This window comes from Castor canadensis, chromosome 3 (genome assembly GCF_047511655.1).
Source record: "Castor canadensis chromosome 3, mCasCan1.hap1v2, whole genome shotgun sequence".
In the NCBI taxonomy this organism is placed as follows: domain Eukaryota; kingdom Metazoa; phylum Chordata; class Mammalia; order Rodentia; family Castoridae; genus Castor; species Castor canadensis.
In genome coordinates, this window is record NC_133388.1 from 60315945 (window position 1) to 60342506 (window position 26562).

At 36.8% G+C, this 26562-nt stretch overlaps 1 protein-coding gene across 20 annotated transcripts in view; it reads left to right on the forward strand.

The window, feature by feature from the left end:
• Positions 1–26314, forward strand: part of Klhl28 (kelch like family member 28) — a 55992-nt gene extending 29678 nt beyond the window's left edge. For all 20 annotated transcript variants that reach the window (XM_074068069.1, XM_074068070.1, XM_074068060.1 and 17 more), the window contains 3 exons: positions 11692–12135; positions 13309–13517; positions 20149–26314. In XM_074068069.1, the coding sequence (XP_073924170.1) occupies positions 11692–12135; positions 13309–13517; positions 20149–20312 (817 nt within the window). In that variant the 3' untranslated portion in view covers positions 20313–26314. The remainder of the gene's footprint in view (positions 1–11691; positions 12136–13308; positions 13518–20148) is intronic.
• The last annotated feature ends 248 nt before the right edge of the window (positions 26315–26562 follow it).

Sequence of the window (26562 nt, forward strand, 5' to 3'; positions counted from 1 at the left end):
GCCAACTCTTGATTTAGATCATTAGGCAAGTAACTTTTAAACAGTGAAAATATAGTTGATGACATCTTTGCTTTTTCCTTGCATAACATTGAGTCATGAAAATTTTATGTTTGATACATCTCTTTAACAATGTGAATTTCCTTCTGGCCATTTCCAAATATTTAGTAGATTGCTTTTCCTTTTCCAACAGTAGGAAAATACTGACATTCCATCAGTGGTGAACTCATATCTTCTAAATCTTTAAAGAAAAAGTCTCACTATGCACTTTAGGTGTAGTCTAAAATTAGTGTTGTTGAGATTGGGTTACAGGTGGAATATTAGTTGTAGTAGCTACACAAATTGATTGTTCAACTCATTCTTAAAGGCATGGATTGGCATGAAGTAAATGACTAATATCATGACACAAAATTCCAAATATAAATGTCTAGCATAAAAGTTCTTGAGTGATTGCCTCTTGATTTATCAAATATTAAAAATAACATAAATTATTAAAGAGTCAAAAACTTCATTAATTTAGATCCAGTAATCTTTTTATCATTGACTCTGTCATAATAAAATTTAAAAACTAAAAATATTACTTTCACAAAGCTGTTTATTGCAGCATTATATTTCTGGAAAAATTGGAAACCCCTTGAGTGATAATTCAGTTTAACTTTGTAGAAAAATATTAAGTACCTGTGCATCAAGCAGTACTAGGTAGTGGACCTTCAACAAGTTCATAATTTAATAAAGGAGAAAAACATTTACATAAATAATTATAATACATAGTGTTAATACAGTGGTGAAGATAGCATTGTGGAAGTAATAAGAAGAGGCATTCATCCCATTTGAGGAATTTAGAGAGAATTTTGTAGAGAAGATAATGTTCAAGGGGAGTGTTGGAGGTTTAGCAATAGTAAAGTGGAGGCGGGGGAGATCACAGGAAGTGTGCATAGACAATGACATAATGCAGTACAGTTATGCAGGTATTGGAAAATAGAAAGTTCTAACCAATAAGTCAAGCAATGGTCAAACCAAGTCAAAGGAGTACTGTATGCCTTGACAAAAAGATTTTTATGTATATTGCAAAACTATTAAAAGGAGGATAATGAAGTGATCATTTGCACATTTGATCACCTTGACCAAATTATAGGAAAATTGAGGGACCAAGATTTGTATCAGTGATTAGATAAAAGGCTATTGTAGAAGTGCAAATAAGAGATTTTGGGGTCCTAAATTAAAGTAGAGGTAGGAAAGATAGAAAATAGAACATTAATTTAAGAAGTTGTTTAAGGGTAATTAGGTGGTTGTAGGGGAGGGATGGTGAGGGACAGGGAGTAAGAAAAGATGAATGAGACTTGTGTGGTGGTACTGGGGTTTGAACTCAGGGCTTCATGCTTGCTAGGCAGGAGTTCTATGGCTTGAGCCATTCTGCCAGCCCAAGATTTCTTGATTAAATGATTGGTTGGATGGTTATGTATCAAGAGAAAATACAAGATAAAGAACCACTTTAAGAAGAAAAACAATGTGTTTTGTTTTAGACATGTTGAGTTTGAAGTGTTTGTTAAATATTCAAGTAAAGCATGCCCAACTGCTAGCTGGTTATGAGTGTATAGCTCAAAGAAGTGATCAGGGGCTAGAAATGTGGAAGTTAGTAACATGTAATATAATTTAAAGGTATAAATTAAAGCCACAAAATCTTTGATGGATTTCTTGACTGACTTAAATGTCCTTCCTTTCTGTTGAGTAAGATATAGAAAGGTAACAATTGTGACTAATGGACGAATATTTGGGGAACATTAATATTCAAGATCAGATCAGAACAAATTTTAGAGATTGAAGAAGCAAAAGCAAATAACATTATGAAAGCCAAGGAATTTAAGTTTGTCAAGAAGGGAGTAATGTAATAAACAATGTAAAATGTGAAGAAAAGATCCAGAAAGGTAAAGATGAAAAAGTAGCTATTCTGCTTGGCTGTATAGAGATTATTAATGGCTTTTTTTTCTTGTAGTCCTGAGCAGCCCTCTACCTCTCGAGCCATGCTTCCAGTTCTGTAAATGACTTTTGGTGATCAGCAGAGTTATAGGAATATGTTACAATGGGTTGAGAAGTGAATAAAAGTAAAGAAGTAGACTGAATGATGAGCATTTTAAGAATCAAGAAGGAGAAAGGAAAGGCAGTAATGGATAGAATTGGGGGAGAGTTTGAATTTTTTTGTTTTTTCTTTTTGTGGTACTGGAGTTTGAATCCAGGGCCTTGTTCTTGCTAGGCCTGTGCTCTACACTTGAGCCACACCCCAGTCCTTATTTTGTTCTTGAAGAGAGAGACATGAGTTTGTTTATAATCAACTTCCAGTAAAGAGGAGTAGGGTAAATGTATAGGACAAAGGAGTGGTCATTTATGGAGCCAGGTCTTAGAGAAAATAAAAGGGAGGAAGAAAGCCTGTGATAAAAGGAGTGAGAGCAAGGGTTTAAGATAGGTCTCAGTAGCCGCATTGTTTGTTCTTTTGTTGGTGCCATTTCTTTTTAATACAGGAGAGGAGGTATGCTAGAGAAGAAAATGGAGATTGGATAAGAACCTTAAGGAATTAAGGCAACTCTGAAAATAAAATTATTTTTACTGAGATTTTGGGAGTCATAAGGATGGCAGTGGAAATGTTTTTAAATAATTGTGCGAAGACATTAAATCTTGAATGGAATTTTAGCCATGTAACTTACAACATCACTTCTGTTAACATTTTATAAGTCTAACACTTAAAAAATACTCATTAGAACTGATAACCATTTGTTCTGAAAGGTACTAATGCCTTTATATATTGTATCTGTTTATCTCATATCCAGAAATATATGACTTTTAAATAACTCATCATCATAACTTCTAACCTTATTATCACTGACAGATTTTTTTTTCCTCACACCAACCAGTTTTTTTATTCTCCAACGCCAACTGGGTGTCAAACAATTATATTCACTTCTGACATTAACTGTTTGGTATTGGCCCAGACCCCACAGGTAAAGAACTGAGTCTCACAAGACTGTCTCTACTTCAGAAAGCAGCCTTTGTCATTGCTAATGACTTCCATACATTAAAAATTCTGTTTTCAGGCATTGTACTCACTGTGTACCACCTTCTTTCATGCCATTTTAATTTCAGCACATATACTCTGCTTTGCTTTGAATGTGTTCTCAGGATTCATGTGTTGCAAATTTAATCCTGAAGGCAGCAGTGCTGAAAGGTGGGACCTTTAAGAGGTCATTAGGTCATGGGTGCATTGCCTTCATGAATGGTTTAGTCAAATAAACTTCTATTATTTATAATTTCCCCAGTCAGTGGTTTTCTATTATGGCAGTAGAAAACAGACTATGACAGAAAAATTGGCACCAAGAAATGAGGCTGTTGCTATTAACAAATACCTGAAAATGTGGAAACAGCTTTGGAGATGGGTAATGAATAGATACTGAAAGAATTTGCAGATGCAGACTAGAAAATATCTAGATTTCCATGAACAGGACATTAAGGACAGTTCTGGTAAGGGCTCAGAAGAGGAGAGCTGTAAAGAAAGTCTGACTCTTCTTAGAGATTACACGTGGTGGTTGTATAACTAGAATGTGGGTAGAATTATGGACAGTATATGGCATTGTGATGAGGTCTCATACAGAAATAAGAAACAAAGAATTGGAAAATGTAGTAAAGACCAAGAACATGGCAGAACTTTGCAAAGAACATGTCCTAAGACTATGGAATGCAGAATGTAATGGGTATCTATCAGAATTTTTAAGTAAAAATTTTGTGTGGTTACTTTTAACTGCATACAGTAAGAAGTGAGAGGAAAGAAATGACTTAAAGATGGAATTCATAATTAAATGAGAAGCAAAATAGAAAAATTGGGACAATTCACTACCTGGTCGTTTGAGAGTAAACCAAAACTATGGCCAAGTGAACTCCCCTTACTAAAAAGATTAGCATGGATAGAAGATGGCCAGGCAATAGTTATCAAGAAAATTAAGAAAAAAGAACCTGAAGGCATTTCAGAGGTCTTTGAGGCTACCCTTCCTGTAACAGTCCAGTTTTGCCCACCAAAGTGCCACCTTCGTCCCTGCTCCCTATAATCCAGCACAGCACATATACACCCAACTGTGACTTGATCAGGCCCAGCTGTAGCTTGATCCACCACTGTGGCAGGGACAATTGGTAAACCTTGGCAGTGATCAAGTGGCACTAATTTTGGAGAAATTCAGAATGCAAGAGCTATGACCTCCACTTAGATCTCAGTGAATGTTACTAACAGGTTGGGGGCCTACGCAGAGATTTATGGCAGAGATGGAGCCACTTCAGAGAGCCCCTGCAAGGGCAGTGCGGAGCAGAAATGTGGGATCAGATGTGGAACTTTGGGAGTTGGCCCACCACCAAACCCCAGGCTGTTGAGCTACTAGCATGCATCATCAGCCTGGAAGAGCTGCAGGCGTAAGACTGAGTAGACTGACTCCAACAAAGCTACAAAGTTGGAGTTTCCTGAAGTCTTGGGGGGGTCTAATTTCCACCCCATTGTGCCCAGGATACAGGACATGGAATCAAAGATTATCTGTCAGCTTTAAGTCTGGTTTTCCCTTTTGTGCTAGAGGCTTACTTGGGACCAGTTAACTCTTGCCTTTTCCTTTTTGGAATGGGAATGTTTACCATATGCTTTTCCTACCATTGCATTTTGGAAGCATTTTGATTTCATAGGCTTACAGATGGAGGGAATCATGCCCTGAGACTTAAACATACTTGATTTAGATGAGAGTTTGTACTTTGGACTTTTGAGTTGATGCTGAAATTAGACTCTTGGAACTATTGAAAAAGGATGAATGTATTTCACATCATGTGAAGGACATGAATTTTGGGGGCTGGGAACAAAACACTGTGGTTTGAATGTATCCCCCAAAACTCCTGTGTTGGAAAGTTAATACTCACTGCAACTAAATACTCATTGAGACAGGACCTTAAAGAAGTGATTTGGTTATGGGGCACTACCCTCATGAATTAATTAAAGGTTATTACTTTAGGAGTAAATTAGTTATAAAAGGGATGAATTTGTTCTCCTCTCCCCTTCATGTGCTCTCTCATCATGTGATGCCTTCTACCATGTTTTGATACAGCAAGAAGGCCCTCACCAGATGCAGCCCCTCAATCTTGGATTTCCCATCCTCCAGAATGCTGAGCCAAACAAACTATTGTTTATAATTTACTCAGTCTGGTGGTATTCTGTTATTACAGCAGAAAATGGACTGGTGATTCTTTTTTCCCTTCAAGACTTTTCATATGTTAAACTTAAAATGAATTAGTAGAACTGACTGCTTACTCATCAGCCACCATTTGATCGCTCTCTCTCTCTCTTTTTTTTTTTTTTTAATTTAGTGGTACAGAGGGTTGAACTGAAGGCCTTGTGCTTGGCTAGGCAGGCACTCTACTATTTGAGCTACTCCGCCAGCCTTTTTTGTGTTGGTTATTTCTGAATACAGCCTCAGTTGAGGCCAGAGCCAGCCTGGCTGTGATCCTCCTATTTGTGCTTTTTTGTGTAGTTAGGATAACAGGTAAGCACCACTGTATCCAGTCATTGGTTGAGATGGTATCTCACAATCTTTTTGCCCAGGCTGCTTCAAACTGTGATCTTCCTGATCTCCTCCCAAATAGCTAGGATTACAGCTTGAGCCACCATACCTGGCTGTTTTCATTTTTATTGCATACCCACCTTAGTTTCCAGGAACATCACTGTCCTCATTCCTTTGAATACAGCATGGCTCCCTTGCCCTTCTGTCCCTTCATCATACTCATCTAGTTAAAATCACATGTCCACTTATGCTGCAGCTGCACCTGAGCATTGGAATGTGGCTAGAGAAATACATATGTCCATTGTAATTGGTCTCATTTGCAGTTCTCGGCATTCCCCAGCAACCAGTCTACACTCCCCCAATCAATTTATTCTTTTATTTCCTGGGATTGTCTCATACCACCTGTTCTTGCCTTAAAAACATCCCAAGCCCTTCCAAGTCTTAGCTAATTACCTTATCCCTTACTCTGTTGAGTAGAAGCAATCATCTTCTCATCATCACATAGAAGTTATTTCTATGTAAGACCAACACTTCCACTTCTTGACATGTTCACTAACTTGCATTCTCTCTTATTTATACAAAAATTTTGCTCTTCCAAATATTCCACATTTCTCCTCTGTCATCTCCATTCACTGTACTATACCATTGCCATCAGCATACAAACATTTTCTGGTTTAAAATCCCAGATTAAGTTAATCTCTGGTCCTCGTGATTGTTCTGCACTTGACTTTGTAACTGTTTCTTCATATCTGTTTTACTCCTTGTAGTAAAAAGCATTGGGCAAAATTGTCTATATCCACTGTTCTCACTTTATCATCTCCCATTCTTTCTTGAGCTTCACTCAGGGCTTATACCCACCACCTCAAAATGAACTGCTCTTGTTAAAGTCAAATTATCCCCTGATACATCATTCTCATTGGTACAAATTCACAGTTTTAAGCTAAGCAATATAACAAAACTAACTAAAAACAGGCATTCAATAAATATTAAATGAATCAATATACTTTGATAATATTGGCATAGAATATATATTTTTATTCTGTTGCATTGTTGAATTTAGAAACATTGGCTACCTTTTCAGTTTTGAGGATACATATATATACATATACACACACATACATATAGATATACGTACACATATGTTATATATATGTATTAAATGATAATGACTGCTATGATTTGAGTGTGATTTTGTCCCCTAAGGATTCATGTGTTGGAAGCTTAGTTCTTGTAGTAGTGTTGAGTGGAACCTTTAAGAGGTAAGCCCTTGTAGAAAATCCTTAGGTCAATTAGATTGTGCTCCCAGAAAGAATTAAAATATTTCTCATGGCACCCCCAAGTGTTCATGAGAGGACTGATATGAAAAGACCAAACCTGACCTCACCCAGCTACCTGAATTCCTGTTTTAAGATGTGATCTCTTCCTCCCACATGTGCTCCTGCCGTTGTGATGCCATCTGACATGAGGTCCTAACCAGAGCCCAGCATCTTGCCTTTGAATCTCCAGAACTGTGAGCTAAACAAACCTCTTTTCTTATGGTTACCTTGCCTTTATTTTGTTACTTACTATAATGCAAAATAGATGAATAAAGAAAATTGATCCCAAAAGTAGAGCTGTTACTAATAATGAATATCTACAATGTGGAAGTGGCTTTAAAATTGGGTAATGATAGGAAGTTAGAAGAGTTTGGAGGAACAGGTTAGAAATGCCTAGAATGCTATAAATGGAAAATTATGGGTAATTGTGAAGAGGACTCAGAAGGGACTATGAGATTAGTCTTAGATGAAAGTGAGGATTCTTTTGAACATTGAAAAGACCATTCTTGTTATATCATAGCAAAGAATTTGGCTGCATTATATTCATGCCCTAGAAGTTTATGAGAAGCCAAAATTTATTTATTTATTTATTTATTTATTATAAAGAAGAGAGGTTTATTTGGGATTACGGTTTTAGAGGTTCAAGGTTGAGGGGCCACATCAGCTGATGGCCTTCTTGTAGGCAGAGTCCTGAGTTGGTACAGAGCACACATGTTTATGTATGTTTGGTCTTCCTTGCTTTTTTTTTTACTTTTATCATTTTTTTCTTTTCTCCTTGTATCATTTTTACATTTACTTACATGGGTATACATTATTTGTGTGCACCCCCCCCACCTTCCAACCTGTTCCACCCTCCTCTTCTCCCCCAATTTTGTTGATGAGAAAATATAAGAGATAATAAGAAAGCAGTATTGTTTTTGCTAGTTTGGGATAAAGATAGCTCTACAGAGAGATTCCTAGCGTTGCTTCCATGCACTTGTGTATTGCAACCCACATTGGTTCATCTCTACCAGACCTCTTTACTACTTCCTTGTTCCCTTCCCATAATGGCCTCTGCCAATTGAAGATTACTTTATTTGCTCCTTAACAGGGAGCATATCAACCACATTCAAGTTTTAGGTTTCCTTTCCCTGTTTCTCCCTTAGTGTGTGACCCATGTCCAATAATATTACTGCATTTGTTTTGTTTTGGGTCTATAATCTACATATGAGGGAGAACATGCAATTTTTGGCCTTCTGAGCCTGGCTAACTTCGCTTAAGATGACGTTCTCTAGTTCCATCCATATACTTGTGAATGACAAAACTTCATTCTTCTTTGTGGCTAAGTAAAATTCCATTGTGTATAAATACCACATTTTCTTGATTCATTTGTCAGTCGTGGGGCATCTTGGCTGTTTCCATAGCTTGGCTATTGTAAATAGTGCTGCAATAAACATGGGTGTGTAGGTGCTTTTGTAATAACTTGAGTTGCATTCATTCGGGTATATCCCTAGGAGTGATATTGCTGGATCATATGGCAGATCTATGTTTAGTTTTTTAAGGAGCCTCCATATTGTTTTCCAAAGTGGTTGTACTAACTTACATTCCCACCAGCAGTGTAGGAGGGTTCCTTTTTCCTCTGCATCCTTGCCAGCATTTGTTGGTGGTAGTGTTCTTGATGATAGCCATTCTAACTGGGGTGAAGTGGAATCTTAGTGTGGTTTTGATTTTCATTTCCTTTATGGCCAGGGATTTTACATTTACTTACATGTGTATACATTGTTTGTGCCACCTCTCCCCCAAATCCTCCTGCTAGAACCTGTTCCACCCTCTTGTTCTCTAATTTAGTTTAAGAGAAAGCATAGGAGATAATAAGAGAGATATATCGTTTTTGCTAGTTTGAGATAAAGATAGCTATACAGAGAGATTCCTAGCATTGAAGAAGCCAAAATTTAAAAGGGACAATTTCCACCTAGGGCATTTGGTGGAAGAAATTTCTGAATAGCGAAATACTGAAGCATGGGTATTGTCTGCTTTTAATCAAGTTTATAATCAATCATCTTAGGATCAAGAGGAAACAAAGTAGAAAGACTTGAAAACTTTGCAGCCTGGCCAGGGAGTGAACAATGAAAAAACAAGTATATGGGTGTATAAATGGATAAAAGCAAGCTAGTAGCTTTGCATCAAAACAATTAAAAAAGGACCTCAGGAGCATCTCAGAACTCCTCCAGGTCCTCCCTCTCTCCCATCACATACCCAAAGACGTACTAGGACAGAATCGTTTCAGGAAAGTGTGCTGGAGCTCCCTGCATAGACCTGTTGCTCAGGGCCACTTTGTGATTTGTTTCCCTGCTTTCAGCCAAAGAAGCACTCCATGAATATAATTGTGATTCAGGCAGGCCCAGACATAACTCATGCTGGCACCAGTGTTGATATCATATTGTGCTGAGTTTGCAGGCATGCAGAATGCAAGAGTCATGCCAATACAAGAGTTATGGTAGGTTCCACCAGGGTTTCAAACAAAGCCTGGGAGGCCAGGCAGAAGTTTGCCACAGGGTGAGAGCCCTTTAGACAGTCCCCATGGGTGATACCCAGTGAAACCATGAAAATGGCTCTACTGTGTGGCCCCAGAAAAGTCCAGACACCAGCAACACACAGTGCCCACTGAGGAAAGCTGTAGGCAATGTGCAAAGCTAGCCTGCAATCAGCAAAGCCATATGGGTGGGGCTGCCCAAGACGTTGGGGCCCACACCTTTCTGTGTTGTTCCTGCTGCATGGTGCATGAGATGCTGGACTTGGAGCTTTAAGTTTTAGTATCTTCGCTGCCAAGATTTGGTCTTGCCTTGGGCCAGTTACTCCTTTCCACTTGCCTATTTATTCCTTTGGGAAATAGAAATGTTTAACCTATCTCTGTCCTGTCATTATATATTGGAAGTATGTGTCTTGATCTCTGGGTTTATAGGGGCTCACAGCTGAAAGGAGTTCTCCTTGAGTCTTAGTTGATACTTTGGACTTTTGAATTAATGCTCAAATGAGTTGAGACTTCGGGACTATTAGGGATGGAATGATTGTATTTTGCATTTGTGAGTGGAACAAAAATGTAGAGATAAAAACAATATAGTTTTAAGCTTGTTTCTTAGGGATTCAGGTGTTGAAATTTAATCCTCCATTGTGAGGTAATAATGAGGGTGGAGCTTAATCCAATTATGGTTTTGGGAGGTAGTTAGGATTAGAGTTGAGTCCCCATGACTGAATGCTGGTGGCCTTATACAAAAAGAGAGAGAGACCAGAGTGTACATACATGCATGTGTACACACATGCATACACACATTTATATTCACACTCATACTTGGGCATGGTCCCTGCCTCTCACCATTGATGACACTGAATTTTCTTCAGACTCTGCCAGCAAAAAGGTCATCAAAATATGTAGCCCCTTGATTTTGAACCACAGAACCATGAGCCAAAATTATCCTCTTTTTTTTTTAATAACATACCCTGTCTGGTATTATGTTATTAAAAGCAGAAAACAGACTAAAACAGATACCTATCAACCAGCCTTTTAGACTATGAATAAAACCTGTGAAGTCCTCCTATACTCCTGTTTAAGTCCAGCTTCCTTCCTCTCCCAGAAGTAACAACTATCCTAAATTTTCTCTGAATTATTCTTTTGCTTTTCATTGTAATTTTGCCATATATTGTATGTGCCTCAATATGTTGTGAGGGCTTTATATAAATGCAGTAATACTATATTTATTCTTCAGAGATGTGTTCTCTCACTGGACAGTAAGTTTGTAAAATACATCTGTGAGACTGCATGAGAAAATAGTTTATTTACTTTCACAGAGATGTAGTATTATAGTATATGAACATAATGCGATGTTTTTTCTTTCAGTGATAGAATTTTTAAATATTAAAGTTTTACACATATGTAGAACAGTATATAAATCCCCCATGTACTGTTCAGTGTATTATCACAAAGTAGTCATTAAAACCAGTTTAAGCAACAGAACATGGTTATGGTCAGCCCCCAGAAACCTGCCTTGAGTTTCTCCTGTTCTGCCCCACTTAAAGATAGTGAATCTCTGTATTTCTAATCCAGAGATTAGTTTTGCATATTTTAACTCGATACAAATGGAATTATGCAAAATATATTTTTTTGAACTTGGTATCTTACTTTCGATATTATATGGGTAAGTTTCACCCCAGGAAAATGTAGCATAGTTTATTTTCATTGCTGTTTATTCTCGTGTATGAGATACAACAGTTTCTGCATTTTATGGTTGAAGAATATTTGGATTGCTTCTAATTTTTTGCTATTACAAATAATACTGCTGTGAACATCCTTGTACAGGTACATATGTATGTATTTCTCTTGAGTATATATCTAAGGATAGAATTGCTCAGTCATGACACAGCTATACCACATCTTAAAATCATTCTCCTTTTGATGGATTATTGTGTTCTGCTCCAGTGAACATTTCTTTATGTTTCCTAGGGTAAAGTTGACATAAGTAGACATTCAGTAGAGTAGGCACATAGGAATGAAATGGCTGAGTAAAGGTATGTATGTGTCTTCAGCTTTATGTAAAATTGTTTTCCAGGGTAGTTTGTACCAATTTACAGTCTTAAAAACAGAGTGGACCATTTCTTGCTCCATATTCTTGCCAACACCTGTTATTAACTGCCATTAAATTTTTGCCAATCTGGAAGGTGTATTGTGGTAGCTTTAATTTGAAGTCCCTGATGACTAATGAGGTTAAACATATTTTTGTTTATGGGCCATTTTGGTTTTTAAATTTTAATTTTTTCTGCTTATTCTTTAGTGTGGAGATGTACTTCCCTCAAAATGACTCTTGGATTGGCTTGGCACCCTTAAATATTCCTCGCTATGAATTTGGAATATGTGTCTTAGACCAAAAAGTGTATGTTATAGGTGGTATTGAAACTAATGTACGTCCTGGCGTCACTGTCAGAAAACATGAAAATTCAGTAGAATGTTGGAATCCTGATACAAATACCTGGACTTCTCTAGAAAGAATGAATGAGAGCCGAAGTACCCTTGGAGTGGTAGTGCTTGCAGGAGAACTTTATGCTTTAGGTGGATATGACGGACAATCTTATTTACAATCTGTAGAGAAATATATTCCCAAAATAAGAAAATGGCAACCTGTAGCACCAATGTCTACAACAAGAAGTTGTTTTGCTGCAGCTGTTTTGGATGGAATGATATATGCCATTGGTGGTTATGGCCCTGCTCACATGAACAGGTATTCAACTAAATAATCAAATTGTAAATGTTTGTAGATTTTATAAAAAGTATTATTGACAGTGATTTCAGAGTTTTAAACAATTCATGTGTATAAATGAACTTCCTTTTTAATATTTTCAAGTAATATTGGTTAGGTATTTGGAAATTTAAACTGCTCCATAAGTATAATTAGTTTTATTGGTATTCAATATAAACCTAAGATTCAAATTCTTCTTTGTTTTGTTTTGTTTTGGCTATACTAAAGTTTGAACTTAGGGCCTTGCCCTTATTAGGCAGGTGCCCTACCACTTAAGCCATGCCCCCAGCCCTTCAAATCCTTCTTATGAAACTTTACATACATTTAATAGATGTAAGGGGACTACGTTTTAAAACTAAGAAACCTGGAAATAAGAATTAAACATTTTTAGATTTTGTGTGGTGTGTGTGGTCAGGAAATAAGAATTAAACATTTTTAGATTTTGTGTGGTGTGTGTGGTCATTTATTTCATCATTCAATAGAATGAAAAGGAAATGTAATTCCTATATTCCAATATAATGTTGTAATATATTGTAAACTTAAAGTCTTATTTAAATATTCATTTATGAATTCTTATTTTATGATCATATGCTCATACATGTATTGTAATATATCTGGGTAGTGATAAAATCAGGATTAGAGATTCTTATACTCTAGTATATTTTCTAAATGAAGAAGTATATTTGAGAACATACATGTATGTAGTTATTGCTTTATGCATTATTAATCATAATCCTGAATCTTTGTTGAAAAATGATATTCTAAAGATTTTTATCTCTAGTAGTCAGTCATTGGAGTTGTATGTGTTTTATTGATTGTGAGCATTTTAATGAAAGGAGTATTATGAAATGCTGTGCCATTTAATATAAGGGAGGGGAGCATCTACAGGGATCCTGGAACCAATCCCCTGTGGATATCTAGAAATGACTATTTAAAGTAATAGCATACAGGTATTATTGTATCCATTCACAAGGTAAGCTTCTATTCCTGCAATCTTATCAACAAAACCTAGACACTTGTGACAAATTACTCATGTTTTATGTCTGTCTATTTATTTGAACTTTTAAAACTATGTCAGGTTATAGTTTTGCTGTGGCAGGAAAAGTAACACAAAAGATCTGTGAATTAATTTTTTTCTCATGTGAATATTTTCAGTGTGGAGCGTTATGATCCAAGTAAGGATTCCTGGGAGATGGTTGCATCCATGGCAGATAAAAGGATTCACTTTGGCGTGGGAGTCATGCTAGGCTTTATTTTTGTGGTGGGTGGACATAATGGTGTCTCACATTTGTCAAGCATTGAAAGATATGATCCTCATCAGAATCAGTGGACTGTGTGTAGACCAATGAAAGAACCCAGGACAGGTAATATTCATTTATGTTTAATTAATTTACTTGTTTTGTAGTGCTGAATATTGAACCCAGGTCTTTGTATATTGCTAGGCAGTGTACACTGAGCTACATCCCCAGTCCATAATAATTTATTAATTTCTAAACATATAGGGCAGTATTTTCTTAATGATACTCTTGAAATAGTATTATCTTGGAAGACAACAGTAAGAGTATTTTCCAGAAAAAGAAATGTCATGTTAAACTTGAAAGACAACTAACCCGATGAAACTATGTAGATTTCTTTATTGTCCTGTGTATATTACCATTTTCAAATTTTGAGAATGCATTTCGGGAAGTGCTGAAGATAGTGCATATCTTTCTAGAAACTGTTTTTGTCCATATAACATGTCCCATAATTTATGTTTTAAAAAATTTTTTATTAGGATGTTAAAATTGCATAAAATAATAGGTTTTATTATGAAATATTCATGTATGTATATAATATTTGTTGATCATATTCATCCCTCCCATTACCTTCTTTTGTCCACCTTTCACCTGCCACTGGTCCTTTTCCTTTTTCTAAATATTCCCCTTCCTGCTTTTATATCTATGTTTTTAGGTCTAGGTTCTGCATATGAGAGAAAACAGTTGATATATATATATATATTTTTTTTTTTTTGGATGGGACTGGGGTGATATTTGTCTTTCTGAGTCTGACTTACTTCACTTAACATTTTGATCTCCAGTTCCATCCATTTTCCTACAAATGACATAATTTCTTACCCCTTTATGGATGAATAATACTCTGTATATATACCACATTTTCTTTATATATACATCCATTGATGGCCACCTAGGCTGCTAATATATCTTGGCTATTATTAATAGTATTACATGAATGTGCAGGTATCTCAATTGTATGTGACTTTTATTCATTTGGACTTATACCCAGGAGTAGTATACCAGATCCTATGGTAGTTCTATTTTTAGTTTTCAGAGGAACCTCAATACTGATTTTCATAGTGGGTAAATTAATTTACATTCCCATCAACAGTGTATAAGGGTTCTTCCCTCCTTATCCTCACCAGCATTTGTTGTTTGTTTTCTTAATGATTGTCATTCTGACTAGGATGAGATAGAAAATCAATGTGATATTGATTTGCATTTCACTGTGGTAACTAAGGATCTTGAACATGTTTTCATGTATTTATTGGCCATTTGTATTTCTTTTGAAAACTGTCCCATTAATTTGCCAATTTATTAATTGTATTATTAGCTTGGCATTAAATTTTTGAGTTCTTTATATATTCTGGATGTTAATCCCTTGTCAGATGAATAACTGGCAGAGTATCTCCCATTTTGTGGGCTGTCTCTTCACTCTGTTAGTTATTTCCTTTAATCCTGTTTGTCACTTCTTGCTCTTATTTCCTGAGCTATTTGGAGTACTGCTTAGAAAGTCATTGCCTATAACATAAGTTCCCTTTGTTTTCCTCTAATAGTTTTCAAAGTTTTGGGTCTTGAATTAAGGTCTTTGATCCATTTTGCATTGATTTTTGTGCAGGGTGAGATGCATGGATCTAGTTTTCAATTTTGCGTGTGGAAGTAGTTTTTCCCAGGACATTTGTTGGAGAGACTGTCTTTCCTCCAGCATATGGTTTTGGCACCTTCACTGAGAATCAGATGGCTGCAGTTGCATGGGTTTATTTCTGGATCTTCTTTTCTATTTCATTGCTCTATGTGTCTGTTTTTGTGCCACTACTATGTTTTTTTTGTTATTATAGCAATGTAGTATAATTTGAAGTCAGGGATTATGATACCTCCAACACTGCTCTTTTTGCTTGGGATTGCTTTGGCTATTCAGGGTCCTTTTGTGCTTTCATATGTATTTTAGAATTGTCTTTTCTGTTTCTCTGAAGAATGTCATTGGAATTTTTATGGGTATTGCATTGAATCTATAGAATCAATTAATTTCATTACTATATCCATTTCAGAATATTAATTCTGTTGACCCATGAATGTGGGTGGTCTTTCTATGTTCTAGTTTGTTCTTCAATACCTTTCCTTAGTGTGTTCTGTAGTTTTCATTGTAGAGGTCTTTCACCTCCTTGGTTAGGTTTATTCCTTTTCTTTTCTTTCTTTCTTTTTTTTTTTTTTTTTGAGGCTACTGTGAATGGATTGTTTTCCTGATTTCTTTCTCAGCCTGTTCACTATTGGTAACTACAGAAGCTGATTTGTGTATGTTGGTTTTGTGTCCTGCTACTTTTGGCCAAAAGTATTCATCAGATCTAAGAGTTTTTTCTTTTCTTTTTTTTTTTTGGTGGAGTCTTTAGGATCTTTTAAGTAAAGGATCATATCATCTGCAAATAGGGATCATTTGACTTCTTCCTTTCTGATTTGTACCCTTTTTATTCTTTTCACTTGCTTTATGTATCCCTTTCTCTAGTTAAGAATTCAATGATTTCCTGGCTTTTAGAGTTTCTGCTGAGAGGTCTGATGTAATACTGACAAGTTTGCCTTTGGAACTAAGTTGGTGTTTTTCTCTTGTAGTTTTCAATATTCTTTCTTTGTTCTGCAGTCTTGACATTTTAACTATAATGTGATATGGAGAAGTTCTTTTTGTTCATATCTGTTTTGAATTTTCAATGTTTCCTGTTCTTGGATGTCCATATCTTCCCCTAGACTTTGGAAATTTTCTGCTGTAATTTCATTGAGTAGGTTTTCTATGTGTTTAGTTTATATATTTGCTCTCCTTTTTCTACTCTGTGGATTCTTAGAAGTCTTGTTTGTGTTCCAGAATTCTTGAAAGTTGTGATCATGCTTCCTTTTTTTTTTCTTTATTGGTGTCTGAATATAATATTTCCTTGATCTTGTCTTCAATTCTTAATATTCTTTATTCTGCTCAATTTAGTCTCTCAGTGCTCGTCCACTGTTTTTCATTTGATTTATTGCATTTTTCATTTTTAACATTTCTTGTTTTTGTTGTTTTTTTTTTTCCAGAATATCTGAATTTTTTTTGTTTTGTTTTGTTGTTGAGACAAGTTCTCACCATGTAACCCATGCTGGTCTTGAACCTGCTGCCTCAACTTCCTGAATATTGGGAGTAAGTGCATGTACCACCACACGTGGCTCCTTTCTGAATTTTTCATTCATGTTTCTTTCTTGTCCAAGTCTTGACATCACTGGTTTATTTGAATACTACTTGAAGTTACTGATTTTTGTTTGTGGATTTTTTTTTTTGGAGATAGTGTCTTGTTGTGTTATGGAGGTTGATCTGGAACTCACTGTGGAGCCCAGGCTGGCCTCAAACTTAACAATCTTCCTGCCTCAGATTTCTGACTACTGAAATTATAGGCATGTGCCACCATGCTTGGCTCACTGATCATTTTTAAAACTAGACTTTTGAAATCTTTGTCTGCCATTTCAGTGATTTCTTTCGTATTTCTTGTGTTCCATATTGTGATTGCATATCTATTGAGATGAATATCTCTTTCGGCTTTTTGTTTTTATGATGATCCTCTTAGTGGGCAGCCTTCTCTTCGGGTCACAATCCCCACTGCCACTCAAGGGTCAGAAACAAGACAACAGCAGTAACAACCAACAATTCAAAAGCAAACAAGATATTTAAATGTATTAATTTTAAACATCTATTATATCCTCCTTCAATAAGGTTAGAAAAGAAAGGAACTAGGATACTGTAGGATAAACTAGGAGTTTAAAAATTATTAAAGCTTAAAGGCATTAATAATTAAGCAATAAAAGAAGGGGGTATAGGGAAAGGAAAAAAGAGAACAGAAGGAAAATAGGAAAGAGAAGAAACGGGATAATGGTATAAGAAATAATAGTGAGGGAAAACAACAACAAAATAAATATAGAAAAAGAGAGGGAAGGGGAGGAGAGGGACAGGAAGGGAAGGGAAAGAAGAAAAAGAAAACACCAGTTAATTTCTTCCTTTCTGAGAATAGTATGAGTTCCTACTCCCTCCCATCCCTCTTTTGTTATTTGCAGTTTTCTCTGTGTTCAGAGCAGCTGTTCTTTTTTCCAAAGTATGTTAGACCAGAAAAACCTGCTTACAGACTGAGCCTCTGTCAGTGTTTTTCATACGCAGGCCTGCTAATGTGGAACACTGAAGATACCCTCAAACTTCTCCCACCAGCTAAGTTCAAGGACCCTCCCTTGTTGGATGCCTCCTCACACCAGAGGCGCTCTGCCTCTGTGGGTTTGGTGTGGGAAATTCCACAAGCATCAGCCGTTTTCTACCAACTCTCTCTAGCCTTCTGAGAGTATAAAGAGCTGTCAACCAAAGAAGTCTGTTCTGGCTAGGAAAGGTACAGAGCTCTGATTGATCCTGTGTGCCCTGGTCTCATAGTTTTCTGTCATAGCACCCCCACTCAAACTCACACACAGTTGGTCTCTCCTCTTACCAGAGATCATCCTACAGCAGCTCCAATGTGTCTGCCCTAGGTTTCCGTCTACCACACAGCTTGCACTACCCACCCAAGTAGATCTGTGTCCACGAATCTGAATCCAAGTCATAGCCAGTTTCCTGTGTGTACACTGATTCTTGGGGTGGCTGCTTGCTCAGTCAGTGGAGAAGGAGAGGGCTTTGCATTTTGGATATATAGTAATGCAGGGTCTTCTGCTCTTCTCAGCTAATAGGCTTGACTATATTACCTCTTCTAAGATGATTCTACCCCACAGCACCAGTGAGCAAGCTAGATAGTGAAGGGGATGCCCTTCTCTGGCATGTGCTTGCTGTGCAGGATGCAGAACTCCTGCCTTAAACTTTATTTTTGTGGAGCGTCAGCTTGTGCACCTGTGGAGCTTCCCAAGGCTTTCATTTTCTCTTTGCTTATAGCCCTGCTAGGGGGAATTCTCCCCCTTCCTTTACATTTTGCTTAACTCTCTATGTTAGGGTATGTTGCTTCTTTTATAGATCGATCTCAAGTTCAATAATTCAAGATTTCACCTGGTCTCTAACTGTCTGCTGTTCAGTATTGTCTTCCCTTCCTTTTCCATTCCACCCACCTGTCTGATTTTTGTTTCAGATTCATGGAGACACAGGAAAGTGCTGGTTGTCTCCGATCCATCTTTCCCTCCCTGTTTTGTGTTTTACACACACACATACATACATACATACATACATACATATACACACACTTTCCCTTCCCTTGGTTTGTTCTGTTTTGTTTTGAACTTCAGCCATCAGCAATGTGTAATTTTTAAATGTTCTGTTCTCTCCAAGGGGTATATTTCGCTAAAGAAAAAAAATGGGTTGGATTTCAGGGGTCATAGAAAAAAAAATACATTGTTGAGGGTAAGGAGAAATTGTTATTTTTGAACCCAAGCTCAAGTTACATTATTACTATTATTATTATCATTATTTTGCAATACTGGGGTTTGAACTCAGGGCCTTACTTGAGCCATACCTCTAGTCCTCCAAGTGTGATTATTTAAGGGGGCAGGTTTTAAGTTGCTCATGGAAATGCTTTGATGAAGTATTCCTCATATTTATGGTTGAAAAAACTCTTGAGACAAACATTCAAGGGAAATTAAAAGTACAAAGTTGAATAAATCATTTAAGTTTTTACTGTAATTAGTTTCTTTGATGAGGAAAGTCATAAAAACAATAATTTTAAAATTTTGGGTAGACTTAAATTCTTTTTAGAACAATGTGTGTTAATATCTAAAGAAAAATTTTTTACTTCCCACAAGATGCTTTTAGTATTGAGAAAAAGATGGTGAACAATATTAGGAGGCTGAAGTCATTATAGTTGACAGTAGTTTTTGTTTTTGTCTTAGGTACATGTTTCATGTTTCTACCTTAAAAGATGATATTGGCTTTGTGTTGTCAAAGATGTGGAATAGAGTGCCATTATATTTTTTCTTACCTATTCCTGGCCATCTTCCAATTTCATTATATTTTTATATGTATTTTTATTAATGTATATTAATTATACAAAGGGTTTTCTTATACATGCATATATTTTACACTGAGCAGATTAACCCTAAAAGAGTTTTGTTTTTGTTTTTTTGTTGTTGTTTTGTTTTGCTAAACTGGGGTTCATAGCCCTTGTGCTTGCTAGGGAAGTGCTCTGGTACTTGAGCCATACCTCCAGCCCCTAAAAGAGAATTTTTAAAGCATATATTATGTAGTTCAATATGTTTGAAAACCTGAAAAAATAAATTATTTTTTAAAAATACATATTTTATAGAAAGAAATATACTACATTCTTAATAGTACTTTAAGAATGTATGCCATAACAAGACTTCACGTACAACTATTATATACTAATAAAAATGTTAAAAAAGAATGTATGTCAGTTGTACTGATCTGATCATTACACATTATACACATGTATTGAGATGTCATACTGTACCCTGTGAATACGTACAATTACTATGTGTTAGTGAAAAATAAAAATATTCTTTAATAAAAGTATTTTCTTGTAGTGGGGGGAGAGGGAGAGCAGGATTGGAAGGCAGAGGAGAACAAAGACTTTGACTCTTTTGTGTTAAGGGTGCTCTTTTCCAGTAAGTGTGCATGATTTTTTTAATACATTGTTAAAATGTGTTCTAAGAAAACACTAAAATGCAAAGTCATTTATTCTTAGAAAAAGCCTGCTTCACTGTTAACATGTTCCTTCTTTCTGCCTACCTTTCCTAGGAGTTGGTGCCGCGGTAATCGATAACTACCTTTATGTAGTTGGTGGTCACTCAGGGTCTTCCTATCTGAACACAGTGCAGAAATATGACCCTATCTCAGATTCCTGGCTGGATTCAGCTGGCATGATATACTGTCGCTGCAATTTTGGATTAACTGCACTTTGACAAGTGCATGAAATAGCATGGTGGAGAAACTTGTGCCACGTGATAGGATGCCCAGTTTTCTGAAGCATAAAAGCTACATTGCTTTTTTTTTTTAACATAAAGTGGCATGAAGACTCAAAAATTTGAGTTATTGGTACTTTGAATTGACAAGTAATTTTGTTTGCTCTTGATATACAGTAAATCAATAATCAAAAACAAAAACAGGAAAGACCTGGCCAATTGAATTGTGCACTTTTATCCCTAAGACTGGGATAGACCAGCTTTATGTTCTTAATGTGTTTTTTTTGGTTTTGTTTTGTTTTTTGTAATTTTAACGTTCCTTCATTGGTCTATGTCATGATTTATTTGGAGGAGAGTATCTTTAGGCTCTGGAATGCATTGAATGATTAGAGAAAATGCTTGTACTGCTGGTAGGATGTAAACTCATGCTTCACATGTTTTAAAACAAAGGGCTGCTTTTACTTTTGGTACTTGTAAGAGTTGTAAATAACATGCCATGGTAAGTCATCTGAATACTGTTTCTGCTAAATGGCTTTGGGGCTAGTGGTGGTGTAAGTTTGCAAGGCAATGGCTTTTATTACTATATTTGGGGCCCTATTTTAAGAAGTCAAATATTTTCTGTTTATACCTTTTATATATATGGGCAGGTTAATGGTGGATGAATTTCATTACTCATCTATGCTAAAGAGTTGATCATATCAGTTTTAGTTTTTCTTTAGTAGTTTGGCAGGCTTGCTAGTGTTGATATAAATGTTTAAGAAGTATTTAGAACCCACCTCAATGCATTATTGATTTTTTCATATATACCTATTAATAATTTTTGCTTTTCCAGTGTGTTCAGATATAAAAATGGTGCTAACTGTAGGATCTATAACTAGGCTATAACTGATATTCTTTTGGGTGTTTAGTGTAAGATATGCATGACACATTTTGAAAGTCTGTTTCATTTTTACCAGCTTGATACATTTGTTCTCATTAAAAATGTTAGTAATTACATTAATGTTAACATCCAAAAATGATCTAAATGGCCTATGTTATGCTTTTTATGATTTTTGAATAATGATTTAAAGAAACATACATTTTTGGTCTACTTTCTTCTTGTGATAGAAAATATATGTCCTTAAAAACAGAAATATATGCATTAAATATAAATGACTAGGCAATTATACATTACTTTGTTCATTTCTTAGGTAACTGAATATTTTAAAGTTATTGAGGAAAACTGGAACTTGATTTTTACTTGAGTAATGGTTCTTAATTTGGTTCTGCTTTGATTAAAGAAACAACCTTTTAAAACAAAATTGTAGCAAGTGACAGCTTATTTTAAAAAATGGTTAACTTATTTCATTTTAGCATGTTTTAGTAAATGTCCGTTAGTCTTAAACACATTAACTTGCATTTTATTATGGTGTTGGTACTTGTGTTTTGATACTGTAGTCATTTTGTTTTCATTTCCTTGATTTTCTTTTTTAACCTACTCATGCTCTTTGTAAAGTCTCTGCAAGACCAATGTATTTTTCCCTAGGAATAATTCATACTGCATTCTTAAGTGCCATAATATACTAAACTATTGTTAAGAAGCCATTTGTAATTATAGGTTCAGTTGTTAGCATATATGTTATTTCTTAAAAACTATAGCCAAGTACTTTGTAGCTTTCCTTGTTCTTCCATAATACCAGTTGTAGATTAGCAAATATACTATGAAACCAGGTAAAGTCATCTTTAATCATAAAAGTAGTATCAATGCTTTATGAATATTTGCACAGATTATAAAGCCTTGCAAGTGATTTTTAGCCTCTTTTACAACTCAACAGGAACTACTAATAAAATCAACTGAGTATTTTCTTTGTTGCTTGTTTGAATAACAATGATACATAGCAATAACTTTTTTCATTGATTTGAACAAATATGTTGACTAGAAATAAGGTGTGCAATTGTAGTTGGCCTGAATTTTGTGTAAAGAAAAGTAATTTAAAATTGATAGCATCACATATTTAATTTTAAATACTCAACTCAGTTGTCTTTGTTTATATAAGTCAAATTATTCAATATATCCTATTGTACTATTTTTAATCTCCTCCTTCCAAAAGATAAAGGAGTTTGAAAGACTTTTAAAATATTTTAATTATGAATGCATCTATGCCAATCATTTTATTTTAATATTTTATTCATGTATTATTTCCATATCAAATTAGTCTGAAATATATAATCATTTGATAAATTGGATCAAAAGTATAACGTGATCATTACATGTGAAAAATCTAAATTTCATCTAGGCAAAGCCTAAGTGTGAAACATCTTGAGCAGCAGTAGAAATCAGGTACCAGCCAACAAATTATGAAAACTTATGAGAAGAAAAAAATCAAAGTTTAGAAATGTTTTTATTTTAGGATTTTTACTATTCATAACAATCAGAGCTACTAATATGACCTGACATCTGATAAGTTTTGCAATAGAGCTTTCTTTTTCAAATTTGTGAGAGATTTCATTATGAGTACTCTGCTGACAAATTGTAAATTTTAAACCACATGTTTCTTAGTTTAAAAGGATCAGCTGTTTGGTCATGCAGAGGGAAACAGAAATAAAGCTAATCAATTGCAAGGTAATTTGCCTTCTATAATTATGTTATAAAGACTTACTTTTTAGGGAATGTTTTTTATTTAATTTTTATTGGATATAATAGTAGAACTTAACTGATTTTAATGTAACCCAAAGGATATTTACATGTTCTATATGTTACTGTTAATATTGTTTTAAATATGAATGAATATTAAACTATAGGAAGTGATAGTGTTGGGGGAATATTTTGACAGACGGAGAAACCAAGTGACACTTGGAGGAGTGGAGAACTCAGATTTTACTTTACACCGGTGGGCCCAGACGTATACGTGTCTGAGTCCTGAACAAAGGATTCATAGGATATTTAAAAGGCAGTGCAGGGCATCAAGTTACAAAAATATGCTCAGGTTATTGGGGCTAACAGTGGGTTAGAGACCTAAGGTTGTTTAGATTAATTGGGGCTAGTAGTGAGTCAGAGACCTAAGGTTGTTTAGATAACGTCAGCAGGGGAGACCTGCTTTGGAAAGTTTATTTATAAGTGGAGACAAAGGAAGGCAGGAATGGGTGCTTATCTCTACATGGTGCCCTTTATCTGGGTCCTGAACTTTTTGCATGGCTTTAATGGGCAATTCCTCATGCTCTACATCTCTGGCATGCTTTACAGCCCTGATTCAAGGCTGTCTTCCTCTTTATTTTACAGTCCTGTTTCAAGGCTATCTTCCTCTTCATTCCCCCTTCTTGATTCTTTCTCCACTTGTGAACAAGCATCAACACTAGATTTTAGAAATTCCATAAGGTTCCTTTTGTCCCAAAGGCCTATATTGTGTTACTAAGAGCTGCAACTTTATTGCCTCCATCTGCAAGCTAATAAAGTGAGTTATGCACCAAACACCAGTGCCAATAGAAGCATGAGGATGGGGCCATGATGCCCAGTTCCAGATGTTGCTCCATCTGTCCAAGAATTTGCTAATTCCTGTCTCGTACGTGTGACTCGGTCCTGCAATTGCTGAGCCATATCTCTGACTGTTCCCAACTGATTTACATAAAAACAACACTCTTCATTTAAGAAAAGGCAAAGCCCTCCCTTTTTGGCAGTGAGTAAATCCAACCCTTTCCGGTTTTGGAGAACCACTGATGCTAGGGAGTCCAGTTGCTCCTGCATAGTCATTATGGACTTAGCCACTTGCTCTATGTCACTTGTTAGCCCTGTGGATCATTGATTATAATAGGTAGCTGATGAGGCAATTCCTCCTATGCCTGTTCCTATCCCAGCCATTATCCCCAGTTTGATTAATAAAGGTATAAATTGGATAGCTCTCTTTGACTGCTTGTGAGCTACTAAAGGCATGGGGAGGATCTGATTATTGGGCACTATGTTTATTTGGGGGGTGAGGAATGCTAGTGTACAAACGCCCTTCCAGTTAGCTGGCAAGCACTGATAAGCAAGGGTCCCGCAGACAAAGAAGATTCCCGGCTGCTGCCCCATAGCCTGTCAACTGTACATCTAATGGGGGTAGCTGTACAGTTTTGGACTTGAGCACATTGGTCAGCAGCCAGTTCCTCAACTGAATAGTATACTTTTGAATTGTAGATACTACTAGGGGCTTCCTGAAATAGCTGTATATTTTTTACTTTGGGTTGTGTACTGGTAGAGTTGAGAGGAGTTTCATGCCCACTCTGGTTGAGGAGGCTTACTGGGGTTGCTACATATTGGAGAGGACCTGGAGACATGAAGAGCCAGCAATCACCTGCCAGTGGTAGGTTCGTAAGATTAAGGAGGCAGTAGGTTGCATTTAGCAAGTTGTACAGTTGAGGTTCCAAGTTAAGTTTCCCTGTCTTCGAGGGGAGCCTTAACGGAGGTCATGGTGGTGGCAGATCAATGTCTTCTACAGGCTCATGTCCACCTAGGTAATCACCTTTGGGTGGACCTTTCAGTTCTGTGACTCTCCCCTTAGTAAATTGATATGGGGGTGGGGTAGAAGGGAAGGTGCCCAGACATAACAAGGTTTATTTCCTCCTCTTGTCATTTCATCATTCCATGCCTTTAAGGAGTCCCCGTCCTTCTGCCAGCAAACCATCTGCCCTATAGTGCCCTTGTTCTTGCAGGACCAAGTTAGACCTGTCAGCTTTCCTTTATAGTAAATCGTCCCTCCCCTGTTGCATTTAGAAATTGATATGCTGCACACGGGTGACAGATATTGATATAAATGAAGGCATACCACAGTTTTCCCTGGAAGGAAAGCAGCCTTACGCAGGCTGAGCAGTCATCCTGGCCTCTCAATTGAACAACCTCAAAATGTAGCAGAATTAGAAGGTAATAACACATCAGAGACCTCATGCCTGAGACTGGGATCTAGGCTACAGACAACACTAGACAGCGGTTAGGCTTCCAACTTATGAGGAGATAACAGAAGGCTAATAGTAATCTCTGGCCTAGGTTCCAATTCCGGGGAGCAGTGACAGCCAGTCCTACTGCAAACAGTATTGCAACAATGCTAATCAGCAGGATAAGGTGTGGGTGACAGAAAAGGTGGGTGACAGATAAGGTGTGGGTGACATCTGTGTCCTGGTGGATGAATCCTCAGGCTTCCACCGTTCGTTGACCAACCAGCTGCCAGAATATGGTTGGGACAGGGCTGGAGATCTCTCAGGCAATAGCATGCCACTGTGATGTCCTCTGGAATCTTAATCTGAGGGGGTTAGTTGCCAGTCGTTGGGGTCCATGGGAGCAGCAGCCTTCTTTTTCCAGGAGTGATAAATCCAAGGAGTGATGCCTGCAACTTTAACAGCTGTAGGAGTTACTAATATTATTAGATGAGGACCTGTCCAACTAGGTTGGAGTGGTTCCTTTTTCCAATCCTTTACCCGTACCATATTCCTGGGTTGGTGGGGATGGGCCCAGTTACCCATGGGGATTGGGGCCCTTTCTAAAACTTCCTGGGAAATGTGGTGTAGGGTTTTTCCTAAGGCCTAGAGATGTTGGACTTGTCTAGACTTCCAATTTGCCTGAGGTCCCCTCTGAACCTATTTATTAAGAGAGGGGGTCTGCCATAGAGAATCTCAAAGGGTGAGTAGCCAGAGGGTCTAGGGATACAGTGTGCCCTAACCAGGGCTAAAGGTAGCATGTCTGCCCAGGGAGATTGTGTCTCTTGACAGAGTTTAGCTAAGGTAATTTTAAGGGCTTGATACATGCACTATACTTTCCCTGAACTCTGAGGCCTGTATGCTGTATGGAGTTTCCATTTTATTTTTAAAATTTTGGCCAGGCCCTGAACTATTTCTGCCATGAAGGCTGGCCCATTATCTGATCCGATAGAAAGGGGAAGCCCGTATCTGGGGATAATTTCTCTTAAGAGATTCTTTACTACCTCTCATGGTTTTTCTGTGTGTGTGTGTGTGTGTGTGTGTGTGTGTGTGTGTGTGTGTGTGTGTGTGTGTGTGTGTGTGTGTGTGGTAAGCCTCAACCCACCCTGAGTAAGTGCAGACAAGAACAAGAGGTACCGGTATCTTCGACAGGGCTTGGCCTCTGTGAAGTCCACTTCCAGGTCCTCAAAAGGCATGGTGCCTGTAGTTTGTACCCCGGGGCTTGGCTTAGGCCCTTGACTTGCATTGTTTTGTGCACCTGTAATGCACCTAGCCCTCACTTGGGCACATAGGTTGGGAAGCTTGGGAATGAAATAGTATCTGTTCA